General features: G+C 43.6%; 1 protein-coding gene across 2 annotated transcripts; it reads left to right on the top strand.

The window, feature by feature from the left end:
• Positions 1–1,598: 1,598 nt before the first annotated feature.
• SELENOO (selenoprotein O) lies at positions 1,599–18,255 on the top strand. Of its 2 annotated transcripts, none has more exons than XM_074827681.1 (9): positions 1,599–2,179; positions 3,632–3,835; positions 4,758–4,938; positions 9,018–9,148; positions 9,555–9,835; positions 10,187–10,337; positions 12,539–12,724; positions 13,811–13,967; positions 14,664–18,255. In XM_074827681.1, exons 1-9 carry the CDS (start codon positions 1,599–1,601, stop codon positions 14,856–14,858), a joined length of 2,067 nt encoding a protein of 688 aa, XP_074683782.1. In that variant the 3' UTR covers positions 14,859–18,255. The 2 variants fall into 2 exon arrangements, with proteins under 2 accessions (XP_074683782.1, XP_074683783.1); XM_074827682.1 differs by having other exon boundaries at positions 1,680–2,179; positions 3,632–3,796.
• Positions 18,256–22,640: the final 4,385 nt, after the last annotated feature.

Below are 22,640 nucleotides of genomic sequence, written 5' to 3'. Positions count from 1 at the left end.
GCCAATTAAAGTAGACCCCAGGCTGATGAAAAACCCTTTGTGCAGCTCGGGAGCACGGCAGGCCAGCACCCCCACGTCCCCCTGCTCCACGTTCACCCCAAAGATGTCGAAGTCACGGGTCACTGGTTTCTCCCGTTGCTTTAACACCCGGAGTAAGACATTCCCACACACGTAGGCTGACGCCTCCTGGACATCTCTCCAGGGCGCCCCCTCCATGTTATCTTTGAGAGGCTCGTACTCTCCCAAATTTCTGATCACCAGCCTTAAGATCTCCCCCCCCAACACCTCATTGGCAGGCAGGGCTCTGATAACAGCCCCCACCTTGGGCCACGACAGCCCAATGGCGGTCACCAGCTGCTTTGCCGCCTCGTGCGTGAAGGGAGTGCACTGCTCCAAGGTCCACATTCGGTTTACCCACACAGGCCACCCCTCCTTACGTTTCTTCCACACCTTCTCTTTCTTGGACATATCCCCCTCTCCCTGGCCTTTATCTCCCTCCACCGGCTTTAGTTTCCTAGTGCCCGCAGCACCCACTCCTTGCGCCAACGACTCTTTCTTTTCCTCCAAACTCCAGCTGTCGCCATCCCACATCTCCGGGTCCCAGTTGGCCTTCCTGAGAGCCGCCACCATCCTCTGATCCAAACCCTTTCCCAGCGACAGCAGGGTGCCCAAGCACTGCACTTTGCTTCTCAGCTGGGCGTTCTCGACCGCCTCAGCCCTCAGCTCTTCCCTCAGCTTGCGCAGCTCCTCGGCCTGCTCGCTCAGCAGCGAGCTCTCACACCGCAGCGCCAGGATCTCGTTGCGAGCCACCTGCAGATTGTTTTGCAGGTTCTGGATACACTGCTCCTTCTCTTCCACCGCTGCCTGCAAGACCCGGGCCAGATCGAACAACAGCCACTGCAGGGCCGAGCACTTCTTCTCCCCCTTGGGGTGGCAGGCGGACACGTAATTCTGCCAGTGCATCTCCGCAGCTCTCAGGGTGGGCTCCTGCCCGATGACCTTACAGTCCCACGGGTCTCCCCCGTGCTCCAGCATGGCCTGGACCAGCACACCCCTCTCCTCCCGGCTGGGGGAGCTTTCCGGTTCCTCTTTCTCCCGCGATTTCCCTCCCCTCGTTAGCCAGGACATCTTAACGCCAGCCAACCCGGGCGGGGTAGCCTCGGGTAAGCCCACACGTGCCACCCCCCGGGGCTCTCCCTCTTCAGATCCGGCGCCCAAGGCGCTGCTGAGGCAAAACGGGCCGTCCGCCGACTTAACGGTCGCGGTAGCGGGGCACCCCCCACGCCGCCGCCGCCCCCCCCGCCCCTCCCCGCGACCTGGTGGTGGCTCCGGCCAGCTGCCCCGCGCGACGCCTCCGGCCTCCGGGCGGGCAAAGGCGGCCCCGCCGCGGGGCCAGCTTTTATACCCGCCCCGCGCTCCCGGTGCCGGGCCCCCTGCGCGCCGCCCCCCCACGGGCCCCGCCGCCCGGCCCCCGCCCCCCGCCGCAGGACCCAGCGTGGCGACGTCCCCGCCCCTGGCCGGGGACGGGCGGGGCGCCCCGACGGGCGGGTCTCCCGGCGCCGCCGCCCCGCCCCTCGCCCCGCCCCTGGGCCAGGCGGATGGCCGCGGCGCTGCGCAGCGCTCGTCGCTTCCTGCCGCTGCTGCTGCCAGCGGGGGCCCCGGCCCCGGCCCGGCTCGGCGCCCTGGGCGCTGCCATGCAGCAGCCCGCCGGTCTCCCGGCGCGGCCGGGCGGCCCCGAGGGCGGCGCGCGGGCAGGCGGCGGGGGCTGGCTGGGCGCGCTGCGCTTCGACAACCTGGCGCTGCGGTCGCTGCCGGTGGACGCCTCGGAGGACGGCGGGCCGCGGGCCGTGCCCGGCGCCTGCTTCTCCCGGGTGCGGCCCAGCCCGCTGCAGAGCCCGCGGCTGGTGGCCATGTCGCTGCCGGCGCTGGCGCTGCTGGGGCTGGAGGCGCCCGCGGCCGAGCGGGAGGCGGCGGAGGCCGAGGCGGCGCAGTACTTCAGCGGGAACCGGCTGCTGGCGGGCTCGGAGCCGGCGGCGCACTGCTACTGCGGCCACCAGTTCGGCAGCTTCGCGGGGCAGCTGGGCGACGGCGCCGCCATGTACCTGGGCGAGGTGCTGGGCCCGCGGGGCGAGCGCTGGGAGATCCAGCTCAAGGGCGCCGGCCTCACCCCCTTCTCCCGGTAAGGCCCCGCGGGGCGCCCCGGCCCGGGGGGAAGCAGCGGGGAGGGGCGGTGGCAGAACAGCCCGGTGAAGGGAGGAGCAGCACCCGGTGCCCCCACGCGAACCCCCCCCGCGGCGTGGCGAGCTCGCTGCGCGGGGGTGACCGGAGACGGGCTGCCCCGCCCGCTAATGGCATTAGCGAGGTGCTCTTCCAGCTGGCTTTGCGCTGAGCGTCATTCCCCGAGGCAGAGGTCATCTCTGAAGCCCTCGTGGGTTTTTTTTATCTTTGCTGCAGCAAGTGTAACGGTTAAATACTAAACCAGAAAGTGGCAACGTTTTCCCGTGCAAATTAAGACTGTAACTGCATCTCGTTCAGGCAGTACGTTACCTCTGCCCCTGGTTACCCTCTGCTGAGGTTTTTCCGCCTTTCGGAGGGGGGATGCAGACGGTGATGAAAGTGGGGACAGCAGTGTGTCATGGGCACCTGACTGCTCGCTGCCATATGGCCCTATGGCCCACGCGAATGGTATCTAAAATGTGGGTGTTTGGTTTGTTTGTGCTGCTGGTCCTTCTGCCTGCTGCCAGCAGTGCCTTTCCCACATCCTTCCTGGCTGTGGGAGGGAATGGTGAAAAAGCCCCAAAAATGGCATACTGACCAGATTCCTGCAAGGGATGGGATATCATCATTAGTCAGTTTAGCTTGCACTGCTTTAAATCTTTCAGGTCATTTTTCCTACTTGCATTTCCTATATTTTCTGTTCTAGCTGTGCACAGGTTTGGTAGCACCTTAGTTTCATACACGTGGTGCTCTGAAGGCCTTCTTCAGGTCTGTGAAGGTTAGGGAAATCACAGTGAAAATCCCAGATATGGTGGTAGTGCTGTAGGTCTGCCCTGGGCAGCTTTCCTGCTTGCCTGTGGCATCTGAAGTGGGGCTGAGAACCACCTCTGCCTGTTCTGTTTACTTGATATCTGTTAAATAAGCTAGTTTGCTATCTGCTGTCAGTTCAGTGGTTTTTTTCAAGGCAACTGCCATGTGTGCCCATATTTAACACCTGATTTCTAGATTACTTACCCAGAAAGATCCAAAATATTGCTTTTCAGGAGGCGTAACAGTAGCCATTTTAATAAGAGGAAACAACTGACTTCTTATATAATAAAACTTGTCCAAAACTTTTTAACTTTTTGAAAGACTCTATTGCATCAGTAAAAACAGCAGAGTTAATGATTAGAAGGGGTTTGTGTAACTGGAAGGTTTATTTTCTTCTGCTATGTGTGGTCTTTGTTGCAAGTGTGTTGTGTTGGTCTAGTTGAGCTTTTGGAGGTCCAGCTTTTGTTCTCAGATCTGCCACTGCTTTGTTGTGTGACTGTGGACAGAGCATGTAACTTCTAGGCTTTTGTTTCTCCACTGCTAAGGGGGAGACAGGAGTTACTGCCTTTATAGCCTGAAAACTGCCCGTGTTGTCTTCTTGCAGGCAAGCTGATGGTCGGAAGGTCCTGCGGTCGAGCATACGGGAGTTCCTGTGCAGCGAGGCTATGTTCCACCTAGGAATACCAACAACGAGGGCTGGAACGTGTGTGACATCTGACTCAAAAGTTGTCCGTGACGTATTTTATGATGGGAATCCAAAAAGTGAAAGGTGTACAGTTGTTCTGAGAATAGCTTCTACGTTTATAAGGTAGAAGCCTATTTTGTTGAGTTTTTTTATTCTTTTAAAACCAAGCACAGCAGTCTTTTAAAATACCATTTTAAGTGTATTTCCATAACAACACCATTTGCGTGTTTTTTGTTCTGGGGCCTTGGAACTCTTTCACCGGGCTGTCGGAAGCTGCTCTTCTCGTCCAGCAGATGGGTTGAGCTGGTGCCTTTGCACACAGGCAGATAAACACTAAGGATGCTACACTGGTAGAAAGAAGAACTAAGTTCTGCAGACCTCAGAAGAGATTTTTCATGTTTATGCCTGTACAGAATACCTGCTTTTTTTGATGTTGGTAGTAGTGGTGGATTATAGCTCTGCCCTTAATTCCAAAGCTATTCTAGTGTAGTACTGTCAAAGTTTGGGTGTACTTTCCCTGTCTGTATGAGGGTCTGACACAAAACATTAGGAGTTTCAGGAAGTTGCATTGCTTCTTGTAAGGCAACAGAATATTAGAGGAGGGTAAGGCATAGGGAATATGTACATGTATGTGTATGTGCCTATATGCATGTGTGTATATATATATGGAAAAAATCTATCTTACATGCTTGATGTACAGTCTAGTATTTCAAATAAGTCCTATTCCAGTATATTTACTTGGGATAGGAATTTTTCTGTAGAAGTGGTTGTAAGAAACTGTAATGAGCTGGTCTTCACTACTGGCTAGGGTCTTGATCTGTCAGTTTAGTTATATGTGGATGTATGCACTCCCTTGGGTTGAGTCATGGAGCCTCGCTGGGTCCAGTGTAGGAATCTTGCAGGTCTTTTCTCTCAGTCAGTTGAAGGATTAGTGTTAAACTCAAGAGATGATGTGGTGTTCTTAAATGCTTTTACTACTTGTAATGTCAAATGAAGTTAATAGTAGCACATAATACTACAACATGTGTTTATTATTTTAAAACAGATTTGGTTCTTTTGAAATTTTTAAACCTACTGATGAATACACAGGACGCAAGGGTCCCAGTGTTAACCGAAATGATATTCGAATACAGATGCTTGATTATGTGATCAGCACTTTCTATCCAGAAATCCAGGAGGCTTACTCAGACAACAGTATTCAGAGGAATGCCGCTTTCTTCAAAGAGGTAAGAAAGATCAGATTCTCTTCACAAATGCATAGCGGTCATCTTTAGGGTATTTGTCTGTGTCGTGGATGAAGATATTAACATGGTAATGATTTAGCAGCAAATCAAGATTTATTAATGACTAGCAACACTTAATCATTAACTAATTTAAGGATTTGCAAAACATCTCAGTAAAATGTTATGATTAAAATAGCAACTTAATTACAGATTTGAAAATGACAAGATTCACACTAACTTAACTATAAAGTATCCTAAATATATATATATTTTTATATTCATAAACACAAGATGTACAAACACACAGACAGACAAAAGTATTTAGATCCAGTGAAATACGTATGTACCCACGCTCATGAAAATAACCCAAACACATTGGTGAGAGAGGTGGGTGAAAGAGAAGTAGCCCAAAGTCAAAATTTCCCTCTTCTCGAGTTTAGAGTAAAAACAGTGCATAGGCATTCAAAAATGGGCAATAATTGAGACTCGAGGGGTTCGATTTTGCCCTGGCCTTCCGTCAGCTTTAACATCAGACGATACCTGGAGGAGTTGATACCTGAGAGGTGTCCCAGATCAGGGGAGATGCTGGTCCCAGGCCTGCTGCAATCCAGGAGAGCTCAAAGGGTCTCACTTGGGTCGCTGTTTATAGGGTCCGAGATAATTGACTTTCACTGGGTACTTTTCACTCTGGCCCAGCTCAAACAATGAAGTATTCTGGTGTCTTCCACCAGTTGCACAGGCCAAGAACTTGATGGATGTGCAGTTCCGTTATTCTCCCTCGGCTGTGTCCCAGGTACAGATGTACCAGGCTGTCAGGAGGTGATGGACTGTTATAACCATTCCCAAGTGATAGGGAAAGCAGGAGCCAGGCTCATCACAGGGGTGCCTTCACGCTCTGGTTCACTGCCATTTGCAGTCCATACCTCCCTAGATTGGTATGTGGCCCAGGACGGGATTGGAATCACTCCAAGCACTGAGCGGCCTAGCAAGGAGTAGAGGGGAGGAATTGCAGCACCACAATCTGCAAGCACAGATGGCTGGAGTCGGTTAATACCTTGTATCATCCAATTGCTTGAACTATTCTTTTCTTTGAAGAAAACCCTCTCAATAGAACTGCTTATTGATGAAAGCAACGTTGATATTGATCAAACTGATGAAAGCATTTTAAGCTTTTTAACAGTAAATCATGATTTCTCTGCTCTGGGAGAGCTTCCCAAGGCTTGCCTCCATTTGCTGTCTTAGACTGTGAGGAGGAATTCTGGCCCTGACTGTCAGACGATGAGTTGAGTGAAGGTATCGAGACCTCACTTGCAAGGCATCATCTTGTAAAATACAGAGAACATTGAGTCATTTCAGGTCTCTCATTTTACAAATTACGAACAGGAATGTTGACTGCAAATCACTTTAACTTTAGGCTGTAGAATCGAAATGTTTAAAGACAGTCAAGCATTGCGAGGGCTTGCTTGAGGAAGTTGCAAAACCTCCAGCTTTGGGAATGGTAAGATAGGTGAGATAAATATGTCTTAGACGTGGTACAGTATCAGGTCATTTGGCAGTGGCCCAGAGGAGAGGCTGGGTGATTTCTGAGACCCATTTTGAACTCGTTTTCAATTACTGTATAAAGTTAGACCTTAACAATTACTGGAGATCCATAATAAAAATCAGAACCATAACATTAATAAATGTAGAATTGCTATATTTCTCTTTGAAGTAAAACATAGCTAAATTAATTGGTATCTACACTTTGTCTTCTGAATATACCTTTTGCCTCACTGTTGTTACTGTATTGCTATTTTTGACGTTGAATTTCTATTACTATATATCTTTGTCTCAGTGAGCAAAGAAGGAATTTGGGGTAAGGGAATAAGCTGCTTCTCTTTGAGTTTTAGTGATTAGTATATAGTAATGCTACCCTTGCAGAAGGGATCCAGTTTGAAATTACTGGAGAGCTATAGTAAAGGCTCTGATTTGTATCACCTGAAGTTCAAATTATGTTACAACCCAAATAAGAATGTTGTAACTAGCCAGTAAACAGAATAATTAAAAAATACCACAGTCTAATATACTTGGCTAGTCTACATAAAAGCAGTTGTGGTGCTTTGAAATCTGAAATGATCTGGTAGGGAGTGAGGGAATGGCTGCAACATGATTCATGTTCATAACAGACCAATAAGAGGTCAAAAGGCAGGCTTAAAATCTGACATTCTCTCTCTCTTTTTTAATAGTGGGGATGTGCTGTCAGCTCAACTCTGACAAGTTTTGTATTTATTTTTGCTCCGTGGAAGAAATGGAGGAAAAAAGTACAAGTGATTGGATTTGACAGCACTGTCTAGAAAGCAAACACCATTATCTGTACTTCTCAAATAATTTGTAGGTGGTGTTTAAATTTAAATGAGCATGTCCTTGAGACAGTGCTCTTTTTTATATATACACCCTACTTGTTTTCTAGTATGGCTAGCAGTAAAAAAAAAGATCAAAAAGAATGAAGGTCAAAGTGAGTGCAAAGCTGTCTCTTTCTAATCAATATACCCATCTTTGTGTGGTGCCCAGGCTTTAAATGCTTTCAGGTGTTCTCATTAGTGGATTTCTTTTTTACCAGAACACAGGCAGTGTGTGATGCATTCACACAAACACATCCAGCAGTCATGAATTGCCTTACTGCTCAAGTGCTTTCATCCCAACCGTGTTGGCCAGGCTTTTTTTAAAGTTTTACCATCTTCCTGACACAGAGCCATTGTACAGGGTGTCTCCCCCTTACTGGTTTATGGTATGCCAGCAATCAGTTTTGGACATGTGTAGCTGGCTGCCAACTGCCCCATGAAGTAGCATTCAGGAAAAATGGTTAAAGTAACTAACACAAGAATATTGTAAAAAGCAGAAGTATGCATCATTTGTGGTTTTTACTATCTGTCAGATTATCCCAGGGCAAGACTTTTCTAATTTTTCTTCCTTACCTGACTGTACATGTTTAAAAAAAGGAAAATGGAAAAATTTGGAGTTTAAAGGCAGAGGCATAAAACTAACATTTCCTCTGTTAACTAGGTCATTTTTTAAACCTTAATAAAATACACTGCAGCCTGGAGAGAATAGTTGCCTTAAAATTCTGCACATTGATAGCTATTTGAGAAGATGAGTGATTTTTTTTTTTAGCTATGAAAACAGTTTGCTTTAGAAGTTTTAGCTAATGACTACATAAAACTTTTGTTTACAGCAATTCAGTAAAGTATTTAGAAATGCCTAAGTTTATTTAAAAGGTTAGCTTCCTGAATTTTAGATTTCATAGGGCATATCTAGTTGTAGTTGGCAAGTGGGTGAATTTAATTAAATAACTAGAACTATTTTAATATGTGACACTTTATTTGAAGAATGGGGCACATGTGGTGGTTTCAGTCAGGGATTCCATAACAATAACTCTCAGTTAAGCAATGGAAAAACTCTGGTGAAACATGTGATCAGTGAAAAATTGTATTTAAATAAAATTGTCATTTTTGGAATATTTTTATATTGTAGCTCTCAATAAATTGATGGAAGTGCTTATCAGTGCTAAAACTTGTTATCAGGGAATAATTTTTTGTGTAAACCACTTAACCTTTCTGTAAATCACTCCTACATACCAGGTAAACCAAAAGACTATCTTTACATTGGGCTTTGTTTCATAGAGTTAATTTTATTTCTTAGACTGTTTTCTCCTGCCTGTAGTTAAAGGGTCTTTAAAATTAGTAGTAAGCAAAAGAATGTATTTGTATAATGACTAGAGTAGTATGCAAGTTTGGTGTCAAACAGTCTACCTTATTTCAGCATTCGGTCTCCAGTACATTTTAAAGCTGTACAATTGACTTGCAAGTCAAGCATGAAAAGAAAGAAGAGGAGGCAAACAGAAATGGTAGACTGAGAAACAGGGCAGTTATTAACAGGAGGAGGGAGACAAACTGTCCTGAAGATATTTGTGTGTATGACATACTGCCAGCACCTGCTTCCCTTAGAGCTGTAGAAATGTCAGTTCAGACTAGGAAATGCTTGGAAATACATGAATGTATTGGAAATACATTGTGTTAAAAAATGAAAACAAAAATCTCTTTTAGATAACAAAACGGACAGCGAGATTGGTTGCTGAATGGCAGTGTGTTGGGTTTTGCCATGGTGTGCTGAATACAGATAACATGAGCATAGTTGGACTAACCATTGACTACGGCCCCTTTGGATTTATGGACAGGTCAGTGTGGCATAATTATTTGAAACGTGCATATGTATTTGCTATGTAGAACAGTCCAGATGTTCACAACTGCTTTAATATTTAAACTCTAAAGCAGATTTATGAACCCTCTGTGGCAAAATAGATTGTTAGTTTTAGTCGTCCTGTACTACTACTTTCCAACTTCTTAACAATTGTGTTCACAACATTTGTAACTGCTAGACTGTTCTTGTAGCCTGTGGGGTTTCTCAGTGTTTGACAGGGCAAGAAAATATCTAATGGGGTAACTTTGGGAAAAGAATCAAGGAGTGTTCCCTTTTGAATTTTTAAAGTTTCCTGGAGAAGACTAAAATAATAAAAATTAACATTTCTCACTGTATTGGTGTCCAGATAACTAGAAGAATGCTAACTATTTCTCCATTTGTAGATATGACCCTGAGCACATTTGCAATGGTTCTGATAATACAGGGCGCTATGCTTACAACAAGCAGCCAGAGATTTGCAAGTGGAACCTGGGGAAACTTGCTGAAGCTTTAGTTCCAGAGCTGCCCTTGGAAATAAGTGAACTCATTCTGGAAGAGGAATATGATGCAGAATTTGAGAAACATTATTTGCAGAAGATGAGGAAGAAACTAGGCCTAATCCAGCTGGAATTAGAAGAAGATAGTAAACTGGTGTCTGAACTCCTTGAAACCATGCATCTCACAGGTTGGTGAAGAGCACAGAAGGTTATTATTTAAGAGCCCATCAGTATCTATAATCAAACCAAAATGTAGTTTATATCTTGACTTTACAAGAAAGCAGGCTGGTGCAACTACATTGTCATCTGAGAGAAGGACCCAAGACTGAAAAATAATTACCTTCTTGTGAACTGTGGGGCAGCTGTTGCCTTATACAGGGCTCCCCCAGTCTCACATTTGCACCCTCAGTGAGGGAGCAGTTTATTTGCCTCTTCAGAGTGGTGACCTGTACTACTGCGGGGGGAGTTGGCAAGGACGTGTGGGACCTGTTTTCCTACTGATTTATTAGTTGCATTACTCATAGAATTCACTTTTTCAGGTGGAGACTTCACAAATATTTTCTACTTACTGAGTTCATTCTCAGTAGGCTCTGATCCTTCAAAATTGGAAGATTTCTTAGAAGACCTTACAAGTCAGTGTGCTTCTGTGGAAGAACTGAAAGTTGCTTTCAAACCGCAGATGGATCCAAGGTAGTACTCTTCTCTACTTAAATGCTTTTAGCCTGTGCTTTTAGTTTCATTATAACCAAAATGAACTCTGCATGTAATGTAATATTTGACTAATTTTAAATTTGGAAGTTTCACTGTTAAGTAGATGCATCATGACCTACAGCAGTGCAAATTCTGATGTGTTTTGTGACTGGCAAATGCTCAGCAGTGACTTGCAGCAGTTGGCTCTTGGGCTAAATTTGTCTGAGGTTTCGTTTGGTCCTTTTATTCTTTTTTTGTCCACTGTCTCTGCTGACTAAGGCCATGAGAGTGCCAGATAGTGAAGTGATACAGAAATATTTTATAGAAGAAATGGATTTGAACAATAATGCTACTGTGTTCTGCCAGTGTACTGTCAGCAAATGATCACTTTCAGCCACTGATGTTCTGAGCTAAGTATAACCCAAATACAGACTTTAGGGTCTGAAAACTGTGTGGTGCTGTCCACGTCCCGTTCGATGGGCCATGTTCTGCAGTCCAGCTGCTCAGAGCATGGAAAAATAGCTTTGTTCAACTGCTGCTTTTAACAGTGATTGCAGCAGTTTTTCACTTTTTGGAGCAGTGGAAAATGGAATGTGTGACCCATTATGACCTGTTAATTTGTCTTTTTTTTTTCCTAGCATCTTCCCAGATATTAAAAAATTTAAATTAAAGTGGGAGTATTTGGGGTACATTTTTTCGTCTCTCTCTCTGTTTTAATAAGGTTCCATGAAGGTAATGAACCTACCAAATTCTTCAGCTTTTTCTGTGTGTTGATATCACACTCAACAACTTGCAGAAAACAGGGAGTTGAGAAAATGGACTGGTGTGAAACTTGTTCATACAAGTTTGGTATTATGCCAAGATGGTTGGCTGTAGCCATTTATCATATTACTGTTTATTTAAGTTTTTGTGCTGATACCCTAAAACAAAAGGGAAATAAATTAAGGTGGTGAGTACTGCTTATTTAGTTCCAGGTTTCAGCTACTTTGAAATTGTAAGCAGATGTCATTCAGTGTGAATATAGCTCATGTGACAGCGATGAAACAGTATTTTTTTTAAACACTGCATTCAGGCTTAGAGGAATATGAAAAGTAGCTATAAATTATCATGATATGGATGTAAAACTTTGGAGGGGAATAGTACTGTGTTAAAGTGAGTGCATAACTGATTTTTTTTTTTTTTGTCACAGCACTTGGATATCATAGAACTGGGCATGTCAGATGTGTAAATCGGATTTGGATGGTACTTTATTTAAACTCAAAAATCAAAGTACCTAGCTTATCTCTGCTTGCTAAAAGTAGGAAAATATAATCTGATATAATGAGTTGTCTGTTCTGAGGCCGGGGAATGATGTTTCTTTTCTCCTCTGTTTATAAATGCATTCATAGAAGGAAATAAAACTACTTAGTGTCTTTTTATATGCTTCAACTTACACTCTCTGTTTTTTTATTTTACTTTATGCTGTAGTGCAGTTATTAATCCAGGAAAAGTAAGTTAGCTAGCATGGTATTGAAAAATAAGGTGAAGCTATTGTACAGTACCAGCTAACACAGTCAAATGGAAAAAGATACAATCCTAGTCAAACTTTTGCAGCAAAATAGCTGGATATTGTTAGGAATTTATTACCACAAAGTAGTTCTCATTCTGTGATTTAGACTGGGTAGTTAAAAAGATTTAAATAAACTGTTGTCTCATATGACTTAAATGAGGTATCTTTCCCCATATCATCTGGATTTTTATTAGTACTGGTAAAATTAGTAGGCGTTAGATCTTTATTCTGCATACTGTTACAGTATTATTGTTAGGAAAAGAAATTTAAAAAACCCCTAAACCTATGGAGTCTGTATTATCCTGATACCTAAGTGAGATCAAATTCCTTATTCCAAATTACTTTCAAAGTTCCAAGGGTATTTTGATGAGAATTGCACATCTAAACCCAACTGGTAATTATGAAAATCTGCTGTCTGTACTCTCTGTACCACAGGAATGTGAATTAAACACACTGAAGAAGGGGGAAGGAACAGTAAAATTAGCATAATTTGTAGTAAAAAATTGTTCTCTTGATTATGAAGTACTGTTATTTCACATCTCTAGTGAAATCACAGGTTATTATGAATGTTTTCATATCTACTTTATGGTTGCAAAAAGATGGTTCTTGATGGGCAGCTCAACTTTAATGTGTTTGTTCCTTTCGTTCCCAGACAACTGTCAATGATGCTAATGTTGGCTCAGTCGAATCCTCAGCTGTTTGCATTAATTGGAACAAAAGCTAATATAAATAAAGAGTTAGAACGCATTGAACAGTTCTCTAAACTGCAGCAGTTGACAGCAGCTGATTTACTCAGCAGAAATAAAAGACACTGGAAAGAATGGCTGGAGAAATACAGGTAAGGCTTCTCAGTATTCATAGCAGTGTATTTTATTTCTGCATTTTATTTGAGAACAATGTGCCTCTCTCACGAAAGACACCCTGTCTCAAAGTATATAGATTGGCAGGGATGCGGGGGGCACGCAGCTTGGAATATTAGCTACCGCCAAGAGCAGTATCTGTGTTGCTGTGAAAGTTCAAGGGCATCTTTATATTTTGTTTACTAGATTTTGGGGAGGGGCAGGGGTATAGAAATCACTTAGCATCAAATCTAGTATTAAAAGTGCTTCAAGAAGTTCAAGTTGATGTTGATTCTAGCAGAGACTAATTTCAGTCATGAGCTTTTAAGTGCCCAGTAACTACAATTGATTGACCTCTAAGCTTTTTATCCTTTTAATTTTTTTTTCTGAAAGAAAAATCTATGTATTGATATAGAAAGTAGAAGTATTCTTAAAGTGTAACTGTAAAAGAAATCATGGGCAGGAAAACAATGTCTAGACTATTCTAACAGGCATAACTTAAAAGCCTAAAAGCATAGTGTTAGCAAGAGATTTTTTTAATATAGAAAACCCCTTAGTAAAGCATTAGTTTTTTCTGCTGTGTGGATTAGGTTAGGACTCCTTCCTCACCTGGCTGCCTGTGATACTGTTCTCCAGTGGGGCCTGAGAGTTATAGCAAGTATTCCTGCTAAAAGGTAGATGAAGCTACCTCAGCTGTATTGCATCCCTTTACTTTTATCCGAACATCAGAACCTTTAACCAATAAACAAGTGTAGAAATACTTACAAGACAAGATTTGAATGTGATGGCTTTTGCAGAGCAATGCAGAACAGCCTGTGCACCAATGTCTCAGTCTGACTTTTCAGAATATATGCAAGGTGTGCCACTTCCTCGAGCCTCGTCAGGACCTGCTGATGGTCTGTAATGCTGCTTTTAAATGAAGTGACATTTTGTATTCTATTGTCATGCTGCATTTTATAAACGGAGAGGATTATAGATGATGTAATATTTGTTAAGGAACTGCAAACTAAGGATCTCAAGGCAGGGAAACCTGTTAGCTTGTAATTCTTGATCCAAACCAGTGATTTTCGCTTCCTTAATTTCAGAGTCCGTTTGCAAAAAGAAATAGAAAGTGTTAGTGATGCTGATGCCTGGAACACTGATCGTGTGAAGGTTATGAATTCAAACAATCCAAAATACATCTTGAGAAATTATATTGCCCAGAATGCCATAGAAGCAGCTGAAAATGGGGATTTCTCAGAGGTACGCTATTACTATTTCCTATCTCTCGGTTTGGGTGGATGTGTAGCAGTGCTGTTGATGACTGACATTATGCTAGGTGAGATTCATTCTGGTATCTCGGGCAGTAAGGGCATTGGGAATTTACTGTTCAGAAGCTCTGTATTATTTCTGAGGTAGCTGTGACTTTAATGACTGCAGGACAAAGAAAGGAATTGAAAATCTAAATCTGAACTCCACCAGCTTTTGTAGGCTGATCCCAGGACAAGACTCTTACCCCTGCTTTTACTGTCTCCAGAATGGTGTTTACCTTGGGAGGCAGCTGGGGATTAATTTATGCTTGTTCCTTGCTGTGCTAAGTGTTATATTTTAAAACTTACGGCTTTCACCTGTGGAGTTCATCGCATAGACTGTTACATGCAAAATAGGGGAAAATTTAATTTATTTTGAGAAATGGCATAAGAACCTGTATTAGATACTTGCATTTCAAGTTATTTGAGCTTGAGTTCCATACAGATACAAACTCAACCAGTTATGATTTTACAGTTTTCAGCTTACTTGATATGCATATTTTTCATATATTTAATATTTGGCTTGTCTGGAGTTTGTATTAAATACAATCATAAATAAAATCAATCATTGTTTAATGTGAGGTTTTTCTCTACATCATTTTGCCTTTATTTTCAAAGTTCTCATAACCATGCTATGTTTTCTCTCTAGGTGAGAAACGTTCTGAAACTCTTGGAGAATCCATTTCAAGAAGCTGAATGTTTCAGGGAGGTGAAGGAAGATGTGGAAGAGGAGGGAGCAACTGCTACTGCACCTGCTTGTGCTCAGGAGACCAGAAGCAGACTATCATATTGCAGTAAACCTCCGCTGTGGGCTTCAGAGCTCTGTGTCACATGATCTTCATAACTGCCTTGTTTTGTTTTTTGCTGTAAACTGAAGACTGATCCTCCTTCAGCAGTGAAGAATTCAGCAAGGCAAACATCAAAGTGCTATTAAGTTACAGAAACAACCCTACATTTGGATGCATCTGCAACTCTCTTCACCTGTGCTTAATTTGAAGCAATTGTGGAACAAACCAATGACAATCAACAGTCTGTATACATCAGTGATTTAAATGTTTTGAGACTGAAAGTCTTTCCTTTTATTCATACTGCATTGCAAGTAGAAAGCAATATTTTATGTTGGGAGAGGCTGAGTTTTGAACATCCAAATGGAGTTGTTACGTGAAGACAAAAATAGCAAGTCAGGAGTCTGATCTGTTTTTGTCTGATGTCTTAACTAATAGTACTTCTAACATTTATTTACTGCTTTGTCTATGCAGGGACTTCTAGTCCTCTTTAATGGAGGAATAGATTCAGTGTTGCTTGTTTGAAGCTATGTTTCATTCAATTAAGTAGTTCATTTCTTGTGAACCTTCAGATTGATATTTAATCACTGTCTATTTTCAGAGAATTTGTGCAGGCTAGGGTTTGGGGGGAACAATTGAATTTTTTTTAAAAAAAATACATTAAGAGCAGAATTAAGGGAGACTATATACATTTGCACTTGAAAATCTTGGTGGTAAAGTTTATGCAGGTTCAGTCTGTTTGCATACAACACATGTAAATATTTACTAAAATCATGGGTGCAGTTTGTAAGCCAGTTGACTTGGACAAGGTGGGTTTGCCAAATCAGTGTGAACCTTAAACTACCCCAGTACTCAAATCCAGGTTCACTGTCTATTTGTGTGCTCTTAACAGAGTCTCCTTATATGAGAAGCGTGCAGGTGGGGTATCTGTTTGTTCACACTGGTCAGTGGGATCCTTCTGTTCTCACTCTGGTCTTGCACCATTTAGTTTGTTTCCATGGTCTTTGAAAATCTTTATGCTGAAAGTTCCCATTTGGGAACATGCTATGTGAGCTTGTGTACAAGATTATAAGAGGATGTGGGAGGAGGATGGGAGCTGACTTTCTTGCAAGTTACTTATTGATAATGTTTCAGTTGAAGTTTCAGGGCAAAGTTGGTTGCCATTACTGCCACATCAGCAGAAAAAAAGTTGTTCCGTAGTTAGTTATTACGTAGCTTTCTGAACTTCTTTCTAAAGGACTCTCTTACTGGTTCAGAAACCTGAAATCTTGGGAAAAGTTTGGTTTAATGCAAAGATTTCTCTTTTCCAAAGAGACCACTGTCTTACACTGTGAGTTTAAGAGTACTCCAGTAAATTCTTCCTCCACCCCTGTGTGAGCTTGCTATTAGCTCAGGTTGAATTGTGCTCTTTTAAGTCTTCCTCAAAATATGTGCTATCGAAAAACAGGGAGAAGAACAGTTGGGCTACTGCTTATCCATCTATACTAATAATCAATTTGTCCTCCTTGCTGCCACAGTAAATAGGTGATGCTTGGAACGTAAACATTCATTCTGTCTTGCCTTCAGCCTGGAGAAACTGATGCTGAATAGTGATTTGTGACAAGCTAGAATCTCTGACAATTCACAGCACTTTTTGTGACATTTTGGAGTCCTTAAAGAAAAGGACAAACTGGAAGGTGTACTTACCTAGTCCATGGAAGAATGGTGAAGTTGAAAGCTGAAGTACCTTGAAGAAGTGGGCAACAAGTAATACTAGCTGGTGCAGCTGGTCATCTTCTAGAATAATCCAGTTTTGTATGGGTTTGAGGCTTCCATTGGGGATTATCCTTCCTCTGAATTTGGGAGTACTGGAACCAAAGCATTTAATGGAAACTAACAGAAAGTGAATGCTTGGGTAAAAAGGACTGCACTGGGGAAGGAGAGTGTGCTGGCAGTTTGAAAGATACTCCAAACATACCCCTGACAAATTTGCAGAACCAGTCATCTCTTATCATGTGCCTGGTCCAGAAGGAAGTAATGGGGGGGAAGTTGCTCCAAGCTGATCAGCCTAACTTTGCGCTGATTTTGTTTCTCAATTTATATATTTCCTTTTGGGAGGCAGAGGGGAACAGAGTTTTGAAGGAGCTCTGCCCAAGCATTTGGCTTAACAGAATGGTGTAAAAAAAAATGATTTTACACCATACCTAAGGGATCAAGTATTTTTAATGGCATTCTGATATTAACTGGGGGGGTGTTGAGTAGACATCTATTAATAATGGTATGGAGGAGGAGAATGATATTATAACTGTGTATTTGGACATAGGAGAACTTGAATCAACTACCAAATTATTTTGCATATAAAGATACAAATTATTTTGCACCTATAATGTCAAAATCATGGAGCAGGATACTTTGAAATAATTTGCTAGTAATTTTATCCTTAAAAAGGGAAATTGAATTTGAGGAATGAAAATGTGGTGGTGTTTCCTGCTAAATACATTCTTTGTTTACATACAGATGAAGTGCTAGAGGTCTAGAAAGCTTGAAGTGATGAATACAGATCCTTGGTGTGGCTGCTTTAGTGTGCCGCTCAGTAACGTTCTATTTGTAATAGATGTAGTATGTTCACCAACAGGTAGAAATACTAAGAGGGTATTGACATAGTCTGACTGCGCTGACGTTCAACTGCCTGGTTTCTCGGTGCATGCAATAATATCGATGCTTTGTATTTGAAGAAGTGTGATGATCAGAAGCCAAGTGGAATGCTTGTGCTCTTCCAGCACTCTCATTCAAAAGGCGGGTAGTAGTTTCAACTCTGATGATAGTGAGTTTCTTCTGTTCTTGTTCCTGGAGCAGTATGGAAGCAGGAGGTTGTTCTGGACAATTAGATGAAATTTTGTCCAGGTAAGAACTTTTATCTCTTAGCTCAGTTCTTCAGAGATAAGGGAATACACCTTAAACATTTGGGAGTCTAAATACTTGAATCATAAATTGCTTCTTGATTTTTACAGCTTGTATTTGCAATAGGTAAACCTAAAAATAGTATTTCTAATTGGTCAAATATTTTGCTTGTTTAAAAGCCATGGACTTGTGCTCAAAATGAATTGGGGATTCTTCCCATCAACAGCTTTCTGTGGAAACACTTCGATTAGACTCAGTCAGTGGCTATACAGCCTGAACTACCCTTGCATAAAAGCAAGTGGTACTCACATTATGGAACTGAAATGAGAAGCTCTTGGAGATGTGTCTCTGGATAGTCTCACGTGGTAAGTGGGACTCCTCTCATGACTTCGTAAGATTTCACCGTAACTCTGCTTCATGAGCTTGTAAATCTATAATTGCCGAATGTTTTACTGTCAGCTCTCACTTTGGAATGTTTTGTGGTTTTGTTTTTTGTTTTGTTTTGTTTTTTTCCCCAAACAAGTGCTACGGCTTTCTTTGATTCTTTTATTAAAAAAATTAAAAATGCAATTTTAATACTCTTGTTCATGCCTATTTCCTGAAAGGGTTTTGCTGTTAACGACACTGTTTGCAGACTTCATTTCTTTAGAAGTATTAGCTCTGTGTTAACATCAGATGGCCAGGTCCTGTCACAGAAACCTCACTTTGTACTTTTGCAGTGTTCTGAGGAGTGAATTACCACAGCTACAGTTGCCTGCCTAGCCAGTGATTTTTGGTAGTATGCTTGGAGCAAGGTAAGGACCGTCACATTTTTCAGAGAAACTTCCCTCTTAGTTGGCCATAAGACCTACACTGACACCTCTTTAATTCCAGTGATTTAAGGAAGAACAAAGCCCACCACCTGATGTCAACAGATACAGGGTGTGATTTTAAACTCTGGTCACAGAAATAGGCCTTTGCGTAGAAAGTGAAGATGCATTTTGTTTAACTTTATTTAAACTGGATTGAGTAGTTTATGCAGAGTTTTTTTTTCTAAAGATCTTGGTGGTACAGTGAACAGGACTCTTCAGAGTGGAAAACACCTAGTATAGAGCCTGTTGGATGAGATGGATGCCTTGGCATGCGGCCCTGTTGCACATGAGGAAATTATGTATTGGAATGTAGCAATCTGTAAATTGGTGCTGCAGCATTTGGGGCCTCCTCTTCCTCCTGTAGTCTGAGCGCAGGGGACTCCCCTGCTGTGAGGGCCCAGAGGCTCAGGAAGCAATTGTTGGTGAGGATCACTCTCCATATGCTCCACAGCTGGTTACTGGCAGAGCCAAGGGCCTTACGTAGTCCCACACTTGGCTTTAAACCAAAACCTCATTAATGTTCCATCAGCTGTTTTAACAGATTACTTGTGCTGTTTATGGCTTCCTTGAGCAAAGTTTATGCCTGTTGCTTTGTGGCATTGATGGTGGGGAGTGGGGAGGGGGCAGAGAAAGGAGAAACGTCGGTTTGAAGGGGAGAAATACTGCACTGGCAGCCAGAAGAGCAATGGTGTGTACTTGTGCTGAGCCTTGGTGGTGTAGGCAAAAACTGGTTCTGGGCAGAGCAGCACAGACAATGTGTGGCATGCATAGGTGAGGCGGAGAGAACTGGGTTTGTTCAGCCTCAGGAGAAGGCTAAGGAGAAATGCCTTGCTGTCTACAGCAGCTACTGGGAGAGTGTAGATAGGTAGAGGCAGGCTCTTCTCACAGTAATAGGATGAGAGGCAATGAACAGAGTTGCAACATGGGAAATTGAATAGATATAAGGATAATATTTTTTTTCCCCACCATAAAGGCAGCCAAACTTTGAAACAAGTTGCCCAGAGGCATCTTGTAGCCCAGTAGCATCTCAGTCCTTAGTGATCCTCAAAATGTCAGTAGAGCAGGCTGCTCAGGGCCTGGTCTGGGTGGACCTGCGTTGAGCAGGGATGGGGCTAGATGACTGCCAGCCATCCTGGCCAAGCTGTGTGGTTCTGTGAATGTTCTGGGGCTGACTGGCTCAGTGCCATTCAGTGCAGAGGTCTTTACCTTGTGGAGGGTCTCACCCAGGGACACTAGCGGCAGCTTGTTGCCCTCTGGGGCCTTTAATGCCACAGGGGGCTCAGAGGAGTTTGTTACTGGGAGTTCTGCAGGGCTCTTCACCCATACTGTACTTGGCCGCCCAGACCAGTGGGATTTGTTTGTTTGCAGACTAGGTCAGTTCAGAAAGGGGAGAGATTATAGTAGTCTTTGTGAGTAAATTGGAGAAGGGGGTGAAGGCTAGGTGATACCAAAAGTAATGAGTAACTTGTTCTGCTGCTCAGCTGGGAATGTTGAGATGCTTGAGGTAGTTCTGGAGTGTCACCCAGCTCTGATGTAGTTCACTTTCTCACCTGAATACACATGTGACTCCAGGGTGCTTCAGCTGGGGTAAATCTCTGCACTCCAAAGTGTCTTCTGCATTTCTGTTTACTTGTCTGTGATGAAAGTGGGTTTAGGTCAAACGTGCTGCTTGTCCCTTTGCATGGAGTGCGTCCAAGCAAAGGGCTAGGGCAAGCCCCAGGGTCCACTGAAAGAGCAAATTCAGGCCTCGGTTATCCTGCATTTACTTTGTCAGCTCCACGCTTCACAGGCTTGAGTGTGTATCCCCACACAGCGCCCTTCATTGGCTCACACACCACCACACACTCAGGCTGCTCGGTTACACTGGATCACATTCAGGCAGCCAGGACACCCTTTCCTAGCAGACCCTTCAGCTCTGTTATGCAGGCGGATGGGACTCGGGCAGCTTTACCTCTGAGTCTGTATCAGACAGGTAGAGGCAATACCCTGTGCTTACCCCTCCAGAGCCAGGTGATATTTGAGGGTAGTGGATGTCAACCCAACAGGAGGGTTTCTCAGTGCTGTCACATCCAGTATAAGATCACGCAGTTGAGGCTATATTCTAAATAGTGCAATCAATACCTGTTACATCTTCTTTTAATTTGGCTTTATGCTTCATGCATTTACAGTGGGAGGTTTTTTGTGTGCAGTGGCAGTTCTCAGGTGCTCTCAGCTGTATGAAAATGTTGCATTTGGTCCCCCCACCCCCAAATCAGCCTTACAGCTGATGGACGCAGCTGCCCTGTGATGTGGGGCAGGTACAATGGCATATAAATCAAAGGACATGAGGGGCAGAGAGAACCTTCCAGACACACACGAGTATAGACTGCCTCTTCTGTGCATAATAAATAACCAATCATGCAGTTTTTACAGCAATTGCCTTATTAACAGGGGAGCAGAAACCCAAGGGGAAAAGTCAAGCTTATCTGTCTCTGTAGCCAAGACATGAAAAATCTGAAGCTCTGTACTGCACCTTTCCTCCCCTGCTGCTGGTTGGGCTGGGCAAGGACAGTGCTGCAGCACTGCAGAGCTCCTGCTAAGCTCTAGCAAGCAGGTAAACCCAGAGGTGGGATTTAATGATACTTTATGCAAGTATAAGCAGAAACATTTTCAGCAGGCTAAGCTGACCTACAAAGCTCATCTCACGTCTTTTGTATTCTGGAGTTAATTTTTTTTAAAAAAAAGTGGACATAGTTACGTTGATAAGGGAAAATGAATACTATTACCATTTTTCAGGTTGAGAATCTACAGCACTGAGAGATTAAGTGATTTTGCTGATGATGGCAAAGCTGTGCTGGGCCCCAGGCAGGTTTTCCACCCCATAAGCAGCCAACCTGTTGTGGTGTGTGAGCTGTGCACAGAAATGAAGAGGTCCCAGGGTTGGTGCTGTGGGCAGTGGTGGGGGTCAGTCATAGGCAGCTTCCACCTCCTCAGCCACAGTGGTCCAAGCAGCTGCGCAGGGACACTGCCTGGCTGCGAGGGTGCTTCCATCCTGCCCTCTGCCTTTCCTTGGTGGCTGTCGGACAGGGAACCTCATACCTGAAATGCTCTTTTTGTGAGCTGACAAATTCTGCACCAGGGCTGGCATTACAACACTCATGTTTTGTAAACTGGCCTCTTCCCTCTGTTCTCTCCAGCCACAGACAAAAAACAAACGAAGATCCATCCAGCTTTAACTCTTTCCCAGAAGTGGAGATAGCAGAGCCTCCATCAGTGGAGCCAGGGCAAAGGGAGGGAATGGCCTTCAGCTGCCTCTGACTGGCCCCATACCCTGGGAGCTCAGCTGGCTGTGGGTCCTTCACCCTTCCACCTTTAATTTGGAGTTACCAGTGCCCAGGTCTGGATCAAAATTCTGATTTGTAGATGTTTCTGGATGACTTTCAGTCCACTGCACTCAAAAGTTTTACTGTGCAGAAAAGCAGAGAGCTACTACAACCATTTCTCTACTTGAAGTGCTCATACAACACCACAAAGTTGAAAATATGCATTAGTTTTTCTAGTTTGAGGTCATTCTTGGTATTTCCTAACCACCCTTTCTAAACAAGCAGTATTTTCCAAATCAAAATTAATTTTACTTTGTGCAGTGTCTGGACAGGATGGAGTTAACTTTCTTCATAGCAGCCTGTATCAGGGGCTGCTTTTGGCTCTGCAGCTGAAGCAGGGCTGATAACACAGCCGTGTTTTGGCTGTTGCTGAACAGTGCTTGCAGAGTGTCAAGGCTGTCTCTTCCTCTCACTCTGCCCCTGCCCAGGGGGTAGGCGAGAGCTTGGGAAGGGACACAGCTAACCCAAACTTGCCAAAGGGCCAGTCCGTGCCATGTAGCATCATACTCAGCAATAAAAATTGGGGGGGGGGGGGGGGGAAAGAGGATTTCATTTCCATACTTTGTTTTAATTTTTTTCTAAAGACTTTTGTCTATAAGGAAGCAGGTCATCACTGCAAGACTGCACCTGAAGTCTGAACTTTGCTGCTAGATTTTTCACTAGGTGCATCAAAAAGGATGAATTTGGTAAAGTGATCAGCATTGCAGAGCTCAGTGTGAGGACAGGGAGATTGATACAAACTCAAAAA

Source organism: Strix aluco, chromosome 5, assembly GCF_031877795.1.
Source record: "Strix aluco isolate bStrAlu1 chromosome 5, bStrAlu1.hap1, whole genome shotgun sequence".
In the NCBI taxonomy this organism is placed as follows: Eukaryota; Metazoa; Chordata; class Aves; order Strigiformes; family Strigidae; genus Strix; species Strix aluco.
This window is presented reverse-complemented; position numbering and strand designations above follow the sequence as displayed.